The 12,346-nt window shown below is 36.3% G+C and overlaps 3 protein-coding genes across 3 annotated transcripts; 2 read left to right on the top strand and 1 right to left on the bottom strand.

Moving 5' to 3' along the window:
- Window positions 1–1,247: 1,247 nt before the first annotated feature.
- On the top strand, window positions 1,248–2,076 carry LOC141405347 (trypsin eta-like). Its single transcript, XM_073989575.1, has one exon. It carries the CDS (start codon window positions 1,248–1,250, stop codon window positions 2,031–2,033), a length of 786 nt encoding a protein of 261 aa, XP_073845676.1. The 3' UTR covers window positions 2,034–2,076.
- Window positions 2,077–2,748: 672 nt separating this feature from the next.
- LOC141405221 (trypsin zeta-like) lies at window positions 2,749–3,725 on the top strand. The gene has a single exon (XM_073989315.1). The coding sequence runs from the start codon at window positions 2,812–2,814 to the stop codon at window positions 3,619–3,621; it is 810 nt and encodes a 269-aa protein (XP_073845416.1). The 5' UTR covers window positions 2,749–2,811; the 3' UTR covers window positions 3,622–3,725.
- Window positions 3,726–11,426: 7,701 nt separating this feature from the next.
- LOC141404658 (trypsin 5G1-like) lies at window positions 11,427–12,325 on the bottom strand. The gene has a single exon (XM_073988200.1). The coding sequence runs from the start codon at window positions 12,301–12,303 to the stop codon at window positions 11,503–11,505; it is 801 nt and encodes a 266-aa protein (XP_073844301.1). The 5' UTR covers window positions 12,304–12,325; the 3' UTR covers window positions 11,427–11,502.
- Window positions 12,326–12,346: the final 21 nt, after the last annotated feature.

Here is a 12,346-nt window from a genome sequence, read left to right as displayed (position 1 = left end):
TCAGCCTGGCTGAATAGAGTTTTCCACACGAAAACTTCTATTCAGCCTGGCTGAATAGAGTTTTCCACACGAAAACTTCTATTCAGCCTGGCTGAATAGAGTTTTCCACACGAAAACTTCTATTCAGCCTGGCTGAATAGAGTTTTCCATACGAATACTTCTATTCAGCCTGGCTGAATAGAGTTTTCCATACGAATACTTCTATTCAGCCTGGCTGAATAGAGTTTTCCATACGAATACTTCTATTCAGCCTGGCTGAATAGAGTTTTCCATACGAAAACTTCTATTCAGCCTGGCTGAATGGAGTTTTCCATACGAAAACTTCTATTCAGCCTGGCTGAATGGAGTTTTCCATACGAAAATAGAAATTATCGTATGGAAAACTCTATGCAGCCAGGCTGAATAGAAGTTTTCGTATAATGGAAAACTTTATTCATCCACGTTGAATAGAAGTTTTCGCTTGGAATCTCTATGCAGCCAGGCTGAATAGAAGTTTTCGCATGGAAAAGTTTATGCAGCCAGGCTGAATAGAAGTTTTCGTACGGAAAACTCTATGCAGCCAGGCTGAATAGAAGGTTTGGTATGGAAAACTCTATGCAGCCATGCTGAATAGAAGTTTTCGTATGGAAAACTCTATTCAGCCAGGCTGAATAAAAGCTTTCGTATGGAAAACTCTATTCAGCCAGGCTGAATAAAAGCTTTCGTATGGAAAACTCTATTCAGCCATGCTGAGTAGATGTTTTCGTACGGAAAAATCTATTCAGCCAGGCTGAATAGAAGTTTTCGGAATTCCTCAATTCAGAATACAACATACTTTAAGATGAAGGCACGAAAATTCCTTAAAATCCCTCTAAAATTTTTAAAAATTACCTTTTGTAGCCTAAGAGAAGACCCTAAAAATTCTTTAAGGCTAAAGAACCTCTTACAGTTCTTCCTTAAAACATTAGTCTTCAATGTTAAAAATTTTACTCCAATACAACCTCTTCATCTACACCATAAAATTTCCCTCTGTGTAGCCATGTAGACATGAAAACCAATCGAAATAAACACTCACACATACTCTCGACAACAACAATACTTCCAGCCCGCCCGGTAGTAAAACGATTAAAAACAATAATACATCCATATCGGTTTGACTATCTTAAATCCCCCATATATTTGATAATGTCGGCGACGTAAGGAATTTCGTTAACTACTCAAAAAGCGAAATTGCTCGTCAATAGTTCAGTAATAAATTTCAATTGAATATGTTTAGATTGTTTGCCTTCATAGTAGTGGCCCTGGCCATTGCCACAGAAACGGTAGCTGCTCTTCCCCCTGGAACACGTATTGTGGGTGGTCGAGATGTGACAATTGCCAAACATCCACATCAGGTATCGTTACGCTACAAGACCTGTGATGAGTGTACCTTTTTGCATAGCTGTGGTGGTGTTATTTACAGCGAACAGGTTATTCTAACCGCTGCTCATTGTGTTTACAAACGTGAAGACCATGATTTGATTGTTGTGGCCGGCACCGACAATCGTTCGGGGTCAGATGGTGTCGTTGCTGTCATTGACAAGATTGTCATACACGAGGAATACAATCCAGCATTAACGGAAAATGATGTGGCCGTGTTGTTTTTGGGCACCCCTATTCAATTGAATGGCTTCACCACAAAAGCTGCTGAATTGGCAAAGGAGGTGCCAAAAGCGGGTAGCACAGCTTGGGTTACTGGTTGGGGTACCACAACGGAGGGTGGTGCTAACTCTTTCAAACTGCAAGAGGCCGAAGTTAAAGTGATTGACCAGGATGTGTGTAATGATGCCTATGGTTTTGGCCGCATCACGGAGAATATGTTGTGTGCTGGCGCTGTGGGTGGTGGCCGTGATGCTTGCCAAAATGATTCCGGTGGCCCTTTGATGAGCAATGGTAGTTTGATTGGCATCATCTCATGGGGTACGGGTTGTGCTCGTCCTGAATATCCGGGTGTCTATGTCAATGTGGCCAACTCGAGGCCATGGATTGAGGAAACCGTTAAGGTGAATTTATAAAGTGAGAATTTTTTATGAATTTAATAAATAATTTGTACTATAATTTTTATAAGGAGTCTTTTAATCTTATTTGCGAGCAGATGGCTAGGACATGTATATATTGTAGTTTAAACAAGTTCATATTTGGGGGCGTATAAGTATCAACAACGATTATACGCAACTATGTATCTTCTTTCTGATGTATGTTTTTGTGGTCTCCATACAAATTTATTATAAACGATTACGAAGTTTTCCTAAGGTCCTCTGCTTATTGGGGAAGGTAAAGAAGTTTTTTTACATGTTTTTTCGTATGGGGTGCCTCCCATTCTAAAGAAACTTTCACAAAGTTGCCATATTCACAAAACCTTTTCTTAATTTTTAACTTATCTTCATTCACCCCCAATTGTGTACAAATATCTTTGCATACTTTTAGGCTAAAACAATTTGCTTTCAAGAGTTTATGAAAAATTCCATTACTTTCAAGAATTTTAACAAAGTTTAAGATAAAATTTCTGAAAAAATAACAACATTTCACATACCAAATGTTTTGTTATCAACCTCAAGTTATAATTTTTCAAATCAGTATCATAATATAGCAATAATTGCGATATCAACAAATGTATCATAAATTTAAACTGAGAAACGAAAATTTTTTATCAAAAAATCAACAAATAATCAATATCACCTTATTTTGCGATTGCAGACACAAATGACCAATGGCCTTCATGGTGGCAGTGAGGGCGTCTAGTCTTTGTGAAAACGTCTGCAGTATTACAACGGCCTCACGGCAAGCATCAACATGGGCTATTTCACACTTCTTCTGCTGGCATTGGTAACACTGGGGCACTCATTACCCATCGAGGAGTTTTCGAGCTTAAAACCTGGAAACAATTCACGCATTGTGGGTGGCTATACCACAGACATTGGAGCACATGGCTATCAAATTAGTTTACGCAAGAAAAGTCTTTTCTATCCGGAAGACGAATTTTGGCATATCTGTGGTGGCAGCATTTTTTCGGAGAACATTGTTATAACTGCTGCCCATTGCATCATTGCCGCAATTCCCAGTGAATTTAAGGTAGTGGCTGGCACCAATCTCCAAGTTGGCAGTACTGGTGTTATGGTACCCGTCAAAGAAATCATAATGCATGAAAACTATAACCCGGATACATATAACAATGATATTGCCCTCTTAGTATTGGGTACTCCATTGCCATTGAATGGTTTTACCATACGACCAATTGAGCTAATTGATGATGCCCCGAGAGCGGGTACACAAACTACCATTACTGGATGGGGTGCCGTTTGGGAGGGTGGTCCCTCACATCATTATTTGCAGGAAGTTAAGGTGCCTGTTGTGAGTCAAGAACTGTGTAATATCGACTATGAGGGTTATGTCACCGATAAAATGCTTTGTGCCGGCCTGAGAGGTGTGGGCGGTAAAGATGCCTGCCAAGGTGATTCTGGTGGCCCCTTGACAATACGTAATAAATTGGCTGGTGTTGTTAGTTGGGGTGCTGGCTGTGCTCGTCCTGAATATCCTGGAGTTTACAGTAACATTTGGACTTTGAAGTCGTGGATTTTGGAAAAGGCCGCCTCTTATGCCTAAAAAGTGGGGGAGGAAATATTTTTAAGAGATTGGTAAACAGATCGAACGATTGGATATTAGTTATGTAATGGAGTTTTAATAAAATATTATAATTTGATCTTAAATGAGACATGTTTAATACTTAATTTTAATTTTAAGGGGGAGCGTATACGTGCCGACAGCAGTTATACGACCTGATGCACTTTGGCTAAGATACAAAAAATCTTTAAAACACTCTCTGAAATTCTTTAAAAATAACTTTTAGTAGCCTAAGAGGAGACTTGAAAAATTCTGTAAAAATTTTGTGCTCTATGAGAAGACTTCAATTTTTTTTAAATCCACGTTTTCTTGGTTGAAGGTAGGCCTCAAAAATTCTTTAAACAATCCACGTTTTCTTGGTTGAAGGTAGGCCTCAAAAATTCTTTAAACAATCCACGTTTTCTTGGTTGAAGGTAGGCCTCAAAAATTCTTTAAACAATCCACGTTTTCTTGGTTGAAGGTAGGCCTCAAAAATTCTTTAAACAATCCACGTTTTCTTGGTTGAAGGTAGGCCTCAAAAATTCTTTAAACAATCCACGTTTTCTCGGTTGAAGGTAGGCCTCAAAAATTCTTTAAACAATCGCCTCAAAAATTCTTTAAAAAATCCACGTTTTCTTGGATGAAGTTAGGCCTCAAAAATTCTTTAAAAAATCCACGTTTTCTTGGATGAAGTTAGGCCTCAAAAATTCTTTAAAAAATCCACGTTTTCTTGGATGAAGTTAGGCCTCAAAAATTCTTTAAAAAATCCACGTTTTCTTGGATGAAGTTAGGCCTCAAAAATTCTTTAAAAAATCCACGTTTTCTTGGTTGAAGTTAGGCCTCAAAAATTCTTTAAAAAATCCACGTTTTCTTGGTTGAAGTTAGGCCTCAAAAATTCTTTAAAAAATCCACTTTTTCTTGGTTGAAGGTAGGCCTCAAAAATTCTTTAAAAAATCCACGTTTTCTTGGTTGAAGGTAGGCCTCAAAAATTCTTTAATAAATCCACGTTTTCTTGGTTGAAGGTAGGCCTCAAAAATTCTTTAAAAAATCCACGTTTTCTTGGTTGAAGGTAGGCCTCAAAAATTCTTTAAAAAATCCACGTTTTCTTGGTTGAAGGTAGGCCTCAAAAATTCTTTAAAAAATCCACGTTTTCTTGGTTGAAGGTAGGCCTCAAAAATTCTTTAAAAAATCCACGTTTTCTTGGTTGAAGGTAGGCCTCAAAAATTCTTTAAAAAATCCACGTTTTCTTGGTTGAAGGTAGGCCTCAAAAATTCTTTAAAAAATCCACGTTTTCTTGGTTGAAGGTAGGGCTCAAAAATTCTTTAAAAAATCCACGTTTTCTTGGTTGAAGGTAGGCCTCAAAAATTCTTTAAAAAATCCACGTTTTCTTGGTTGAAGGTAGGCCTCAAAAATTCTTTAAAAAATCCACGTTTTCTTGGTTGAAGGTAGGCCTCAAAAATTCTTTAAAAAATCCACGTTTTCTTGGTTGAAGGTAGGCCTCAAAAATTCTTTAAACAATCCACGTTTTCTTGGTTGAAGGTAGGCCTCAAAAATTATTTAAAAAATCCACGTTTTCTTGGTTGAAGGTAGGCCTCAAAAATTATTTAAAAAATCCACGTTTTCTTGGTTGAAGGTAGGCCTCAAAAATTCTTTAAAAAATCCACGTTTTCTTGGTTGAAGGTAGGCCTCAAAAATTCTTTAAAAAATCCACGTTTTCTTGGTTGAAGGTAGGCCTCAAAAATTCTTTAAAAAATCCACGTTTTCTTGGTTGAAGGTAGGCCTCAAAAATTCTTTAAAAAATCCACGTTTTCTTGGTTGAAGGTAGGCCTCAAAAATTCTTTAAAAAATCCACGTTTTCTTGGTTGAAGGTAGGCCTCAAAAATTCTTTAAAAAATCCACGTTTTCTTGGTTGAAGGTAGGCCTCAAAAATTCTTTAAAAAATCCACGTTTTCTTGGTTGAAGGTAGGCCTCAAAAATTCTTTAAAAAATCCACGTTTTCTTGGTTGAAGGTAGGCCTCAAAAATTCTTTAAAAAATCCACGTTTTCTTGGTTGAAGGTAGGCCTCAAAAATTCTTTAAAAAATCCACGTTTTCTTGGTTGAAGGTAGGCCTCAAAAATTCTTTAAAAAATCCACGTTTTCTTGGTTGAAGGTAGGCCTCAAAAATTCTTTAAAAAATCCACGTTTTCTTGGTTGAAGGTAGGCCTCAAAAATTCTTTAAAAAATCCACGTTTTCTTGGTTGAAGGTAGGCCTCAAAAATTCTTTAAAAAATCCACGTTTTCTTGGTTGAAGGTAGGCCTCAAAAATTCTTTAAAAAATCCACGTTTTCTTGGTTGAAGGTAGGCCTCAAAAATTCTTTAAAAAATCCACGTTTTCTTGGTTGAAGGTAGGCCTCAAAAATTCTTTAAAAAATCCACGTTTTCTTGGTTGAAGGTAGGCCTCAAAAATTCTTTAAAAAATCCACGTTTTCTTGGTTGAAGGTAGGCCTCAAAAATTCTTTAAAAAATCCACGTTTTCTTGGTTGAAGGTAGGCCTCAAAAATTCTTTAAAAAATCCACGTTTTCTTGGTTGAAGGTAGGCCTCAAAAATTCTTTAAAAAATCCACGTTTTCTTGGTTGAAGGTAGGCCTCAAAAATTCTTTAAAAAATCCACGTTTTCTTGGTTGAAGGTAGGCCTCAAAAATTCTTTAAAAAATCCACGTTTTCTTGGTTGAAGGTAGGCCTCAAAAATTCTTTAAAAAATCCACGTTTTCTTGGTTGAAGGTAGGCCTCAAAAATTCTTTAAAAAATCCACGTTTTCTTGGTTGAAGGTAGGCCTCAAAAATTCTTTAAAAAATCCACGTTTTCTTGGTTGAAGGTAGGCCTCAAAAATTCTTTAAAAAATCCACGTTTTCTTGGTTGAAGGTAGGCCTCAAAAATTCTTTAAAAAATCCACGTTTTCTTGGTTGAAGGTAGGCCTCAAAAATTCTTTAAAAAATCCACGTTTTCTTGGTTGAAGGTAGGCCTCAAAAATTCTTTAAAAAATCCACGTTTTCTTGGTTGAAGGTAGGCCTCAAAAATTCTTTAAAAAATCCACGTTTTCTTGGTTGAAGGTAGGCCTCAAAAATTCTTTAAAAAATCCACGTTTTCTTGGTTGAAGGTAGGCCTCAAAAATTCTTTAAAAAATCCACGTTTTCTTGGTTGAAGGTAGGCCTCAAAAATTCTTTAAAAAATCCACGTTTTCTTGGTTGAAGGTAGGCCTCAAAAATTCTTTAAAAAATCCACGTTTTCTTGGTTGAAGGTAGGCCTCAAAAATTCTTTAAAAAATCCACGTTTTCTTGGTTGAAGGTAGGCCTCAAAAATTCTTTAAAAAATCCACGTTTTCTTGGTTGAAGGTAGGCCTCAAAAATTCTTTAAAAAATCCACGTTTTCTTGGTTGAAGGTAGGCCTCAAAAATTCTTTAAAAAATCCACGTTTTCTTGGTTGAAGGTAGGCCTCAAAAATTCTTTAAAAAATCCACGTTTTCTTGGTTGAAGGTAGGCCTCAAAAATTCTTTAAAAAATCCACGTTTTCTTGGTTGAAGGTAGGCCTCAAAAATTCTTTAAAAAATCCACGTTTTCTTGGTTGAAGGTAGGCCTCAAAAATTCTTTAAAAAATCCACGTTTTCTTGGTTGAAGGTAGGCCTCAAAAATTCTTTAAAAAATCCACGTTTTCTTGGTTGAAGGTAGGCCTCAAAAATTCTTTAAAAAATCCACGTTTTCTTGGTTGAAGGTAGGCCTCAAAAATTCTTTAAAAAATCCACGTTTTCTTGGTTGAAGGTAGGCCTCAAAAATTCTTTAAAAAATCCACGTTTTCTTGGTTGAAGGTAGGCCTCAAAAATTCTTTAAAAAATCCACGTTTTCTTGGTTGAAGGTAGGCCTCAAAAATTCTTTAAAAAATCCACGTTTTCTTGGTTGAAGGTAGGCCTCAAAAATTCTTTAAAAATCCACGTTTTCTTGGTTGAAGGTAGGACTCAAAAATTCTTTAAAAAATCCACGTTTTCTTGGTTGAAGGTAGGCCTCAAAAATTCTTTAAAAAATCCACGTTTTCTTGGTTGAAGGTAGGCCTCAAAAATTCTTTAAAAAATCCACGTTTTCTTGGTTGAAGGTAGGCCTCAAAAATTCTTTAAAAATCCACGTTTTCTTGGTTGAAGGTAGGCCTCAAAAATTCTTTAAAAAATCCACGTTTTCTTGGTTGAAGGTAGGCCTCAAAAATTCTTTAAAAAATCCACGTTTTCTTGGTTGAAGGTAGGCCTCAAAAATTCTTTAAAAATCCACGTTTTCTTGGTTGAAGGTAGGCCTCAAAAATTCTTTAAAAATCCACGTTTTCTTGGTTGAAGGTAGGCCTCAAAAATTCTTTAAAAAATCCACGTTTTCTTGGTTGAAGGTAGGCCTCAAAAATTCTTTAAAAAATCCACGTTTTCTTGGTTGAAGGTAGGCCTCAAAAATTCTGTAAAAAATCCACGTTTTCTTGGTTGAAGGTAGGCCTCAAAAATTCTTTAAAAAATCCACGTTTTCTTGGTTGAAGGTAGGCCTCAAAAATTCTTTAAAAAATCCACGTTTTCTTGGTTGAAGGTAGGCCTCAAAAATTCTTTAAAAAATCCACGTTTTCTTGGTTGAAGGTAGGCCTCAAAAATTCTGTAAAAAATCCACGTTTTCTTGGTTGAAGGTAGGCCTCAAAAATTCTGTAAAAAATCCACGTTTTCTTGGTTGAAGGTAGGCCCTTAAAAAATTCTTTAAAAAATCCACGTTTTCCTGGTTGAAGGTAGGCCTCAAAAATTCTTTAAAAAATCCACGTTTTCTTGGTTGAAGGTAGGCCTCAAAAATTCTTTAAAAAATCCACGTTTTCTTGGTTGAAGGTAGGCCTCAAAAATTCTTTAAAAAATCCACGTTTTCTTGGTTGAAGGTAGGCCTCCAAAATTCTTTAAAAAGTCCACGTTTTGTTGGTTGAAGGTAGGCCTCCAAAATTCTTTAAAAAGTCCACGTTTTGTTGGTTGAAGGTAGGCCTTAAAAATTCTTTAAAAAATCCACGTTTTCTTGGTTGAAGGTAGGTCGCAAAAATTCTTTAAAAAATCCACGTTTTCTTGGTTGAAGGTAGACCTCAAAAACTCTTTAAAAAATCCACGTTTTCTTGGTTGAAGGTAGGCCTCAAAAATTCTTTAAAAAATCCACGTTTTCTTGGTTGAAGGTAGGCCTCAAAAATTCTTTAAAAAATCCACGTTTTCTTGGTTGAAGGTAGGCCTCAAAAATTCTTTAAAAAATCCACGTTTTCTTGGTTGAAGGTAGGCCTCAAAAATTCTTTAAAAAATCCACGTTTTCTTGGTTGAAGGTAGGCCTCAAAAATTCTTTAAAAAATCCACGTTTTCTTGGTTGAAGGTAGGCCTCAAAAATTCTTTAAAAAATCCACGTTTTCTTGGTTGAAGGTAGGCCTCAAAAATTCTTTAAAAAATCCACGTTTTCTTGGTTGAAGGTAGGCCTCAAAAATTCTTTAAAAAATCCACGTTTTCTTGGTTGAAGGTAGGCCTCAAAAATTCTTTAAAAAATCCACGTTTTCTTGGTTGAAGGTAGGCCTCAAAAATTCTTTAAAAAATCCACGTTTTCTTGGTTGAAGGTAGGCCTCAAAAATTCTTTAAAAAATCCACGTTTTCTTGGTTGAAGGTAGGCCTCAAAAATTCTTTAAAAAATCCACGTTTTCTTGGTTGAAGGTAGGCCTCAAAAATTCTTTAAAAAATCCACGTTTTCTTGGTTGAAGGTAGGCCTCAAAAATTCTTTAAAAAATCCACGTTTTCTTGGTTGAAGGTAGGCCTCAAAAATTCTTTAAAAAATCCACGTTTTCTTGGTTGAAGGTAGGCCTCAAAAATTCTTTAAAAAATCCACGTTTTCTTGGTTGAAGGTAGGCCTCAAAAATTCTTTAAAAAATCCACGTTTTCTTGGTTGAAGGTAGGCCTCAAAAATTCTTTAAAAAATCCACGTTTTCTTGGTTGAAGGTAGGCCTCAAAAACTCTTTAAAAAATCCACGTTTTCTTGGTTGAAGGTAGGCCTCAAAAATTCTTTAAAAAATCCACGTTTTCTTGGTTGAAGGTAGGCCTCAAAAATTCTTTAAAAAATCCACGTTTTCTTGGTTGAAGGTAGGCCTCAAAAATTCTTTAAAAATCCACGTTTTCTTGGTTGAAGGTAGGACTCAAAAATTCTTTAAAAAATCCACGTTTTCTTGGTTGAAGGTAGGACTCAAAAATTCTTTAAAAAATCCACGTTTTCTTGGTTGAAGGTAGGCCTCAAAAATTCTTTAAAAAATCCACGTTTTCTTGGTTGAAGGTAGGCCTCAAAAATTCTTTAAAAAATCCACGTTTTCTTGGTTGAAGGTAGGCCTCAAAAATTCTTTAAAAAATCCACGTTTTCTTGGTTGAAGGTAGGCCTCAAAAATTCTTTAAAAAATCCACGTTTTCTTGGTTGAAGGTAGGCCTCAAAAATTCTTTAAAAAATCCACGTTTTCTTGGTTGAAGGTAGGCCTCAAAAATTCTTTAAAAAATCCACGTTTTCTTGGTTGAAGGTAGGCCTCAAAAATTCTTTAAAAAATCCACGTTTTCTTGGTTGAAGGTAGGCCTCAAAAATTCTGTAAAAAATCCACGTTTTCTTGGTTGAAGGTAGGCCTCAAAAATTCTGTAAAAAATCCACGTTTTCTTGGTTGAAGGTAGGCCCTTAAAAAATTCTTTAAAAAATCCACGTTTTCCTGGTTGAAGGTAGGCCTCAAAAATTCTTTAAAAAATCCACGTTTTCTTGGTTGAAGGTAGGCCTCAAAAATTCTTTAAAAAATCCACGTTTTCTTGGTTGAAGGTAGGCCTCAAAAATTCTTTAAAAAATCCACGTTTTCTTGGTTGAAGGTAGGCCTCCAAAATTCTTTAAAAAGTCCACGTTTTGTTGGTTGAAGGTAGGCCTCCAAAATTCTTTAAAAAGTCCACGTTTTGTTGGTTGAAGGTAGGCCTTAAAAATTCTTTAAAAAATCCACGTTTTCTTGGTTGAAGGTAGGTCGCAAAAATTCTTTAAAAAATCCACGTTTTCTTGGTTGAAGGTAGACCTCAAAAACTCTTTAAAAAATCCACGTTTTCTTGGTTGAAGGTAGGCCTCAAAAATTCTTTAAAAAATCCACGTTTTCTTGGTTGAAGTTAGGCCTCAAAAATTCTTTAAAAAATCCACGTTTTCTTGGTTGAAGTTAGGCCTCAAAAATTCTTTAAAAAATCCACGTTTTCTTGGTTGAAGTTAGGCCTCAAAGATTCTTTAAAAAATCCACGTTTTCTTGGTTGAAGGTAGGCCTTAAAAATTTTTTAAAAAATCCGCGTTTTCTTGATTGAATTGAGGCCTCAAAAATTCTTTAAAAAATCCATATATTTTTGGTTAAAGGCATACTTTAAAAATTCTTTAAAAATCTGCGTTTTCTTGGTTGAATTGAGGCTTCAATAATTCTTTTAAAAATCCATGTTTTTTTTGGTTGAAGGTAGGCCTGAAAGATTCTTTGAACAAAATTCACGTTTTCTTGGCTTGACGAAAGCCTCACAAATTCCTTAAAACATCCACGTTTTCTTGGCTTGAGGAAAGCCTCAAAAATTCTTTAAAATCCACGTCTTCATGGCTTGAGGAAATCCTCAAAAATTCTCTTGGTTAAAGAGAGACCCCAAAAATTCTTTAAAAAACCACGATTTCTTTGTCAAAGGGATACCTATTTTTTTAATTTTCTAATTTTTTTTCTTGACCTGATGGTGGCCCTAAAAATTCTTTATCAGAATGAAACACCAAAGTTATTTTTTTCAATAATTATTCTATCGTTTATTTTGTCCAATATCCATAACGTTCCAGATTCTGTTCCTTAAACCATCATTTCACTTCCAAACCAGTTTTCTCAGCAATCCATGGCAACACTGAGGTAACACGTGAATAAACACCAGGATAATTGGGGCGAGCACAACCATAACCCCATGAAACAACACCAACGAGAGTGTCCTTATAGAACAAAGGGCCACCAGAATCACCTTGGCAGGCATCTTTACCACCCTCAGTATAACCGGCACAAACCATGCGGTCAGTAATTTCACCAAAACCACGATAGGCCTGCTCACAAACATCTTGATTAACAGTGGGTACATGTACTGCCCGCAACACCCTATTCGATTCCGAAGAATTTTGAGTATTACCCCAACCTGAAACTGTTACCAAGGTACCATCTGGCAAATCTGCATCACTGCTTGGCAATTTGGCAAATTCCACTTCAAAAGGCAACGACAACAGTTCATAATCTTCCAATTCCAAAAGTGAGAAATCGTAGTCAATGTTCATGGGATTATATTTCTCATGCTGATGAATCCTTAAGGGCTTCAGGAGAATACCATCCTTGGTGGAATAAGAGGAACCAACTCGTACCTTAAAACCGGGATTTACAGCAGAGTGACCGGCAGTGCAGTGGGCCGCAGTAAGGACAAAACGTTTTGAAATCAAGGAACCACCACAGAAATGAAAACTGCTTTGCAGCGAGACTTGAAAGGGTACATCCTTAATGTCCACTTCATGTCCTCCAACAATACGGCCATCCAAACGCGGCAATGGTATATAGGCTGATGATGCCAATGCAGCCAAAAGGCAAATGGCAAGAGAGTTCAACCAAAACTGCAGATGTTCCATGATATTTCCTCCAAGGTGTAGTGTTAAGGCAAGACTGTATGCC

Source organism: Musca autumnalis, unplaced genomic scaffold (assembly GCF_047663935.1).
Source record: "Musca autumnalis isolate F117 unplaced genomic scaffold, ASM4766393v1 scaffold_5, whole genome shotgun sequence".
Classification (NCBI taxonomy): Eukaryota; Metazoa; Arthropoda; class Insecta; order Diptera; family Muscidae; genus Musca; species Musca autumnalis.
The sequence above is the reverse complement of the archived record's forward strand: the minus strand, read 5'-3'. Positions and strand labels throughout refer to the sequence as shown.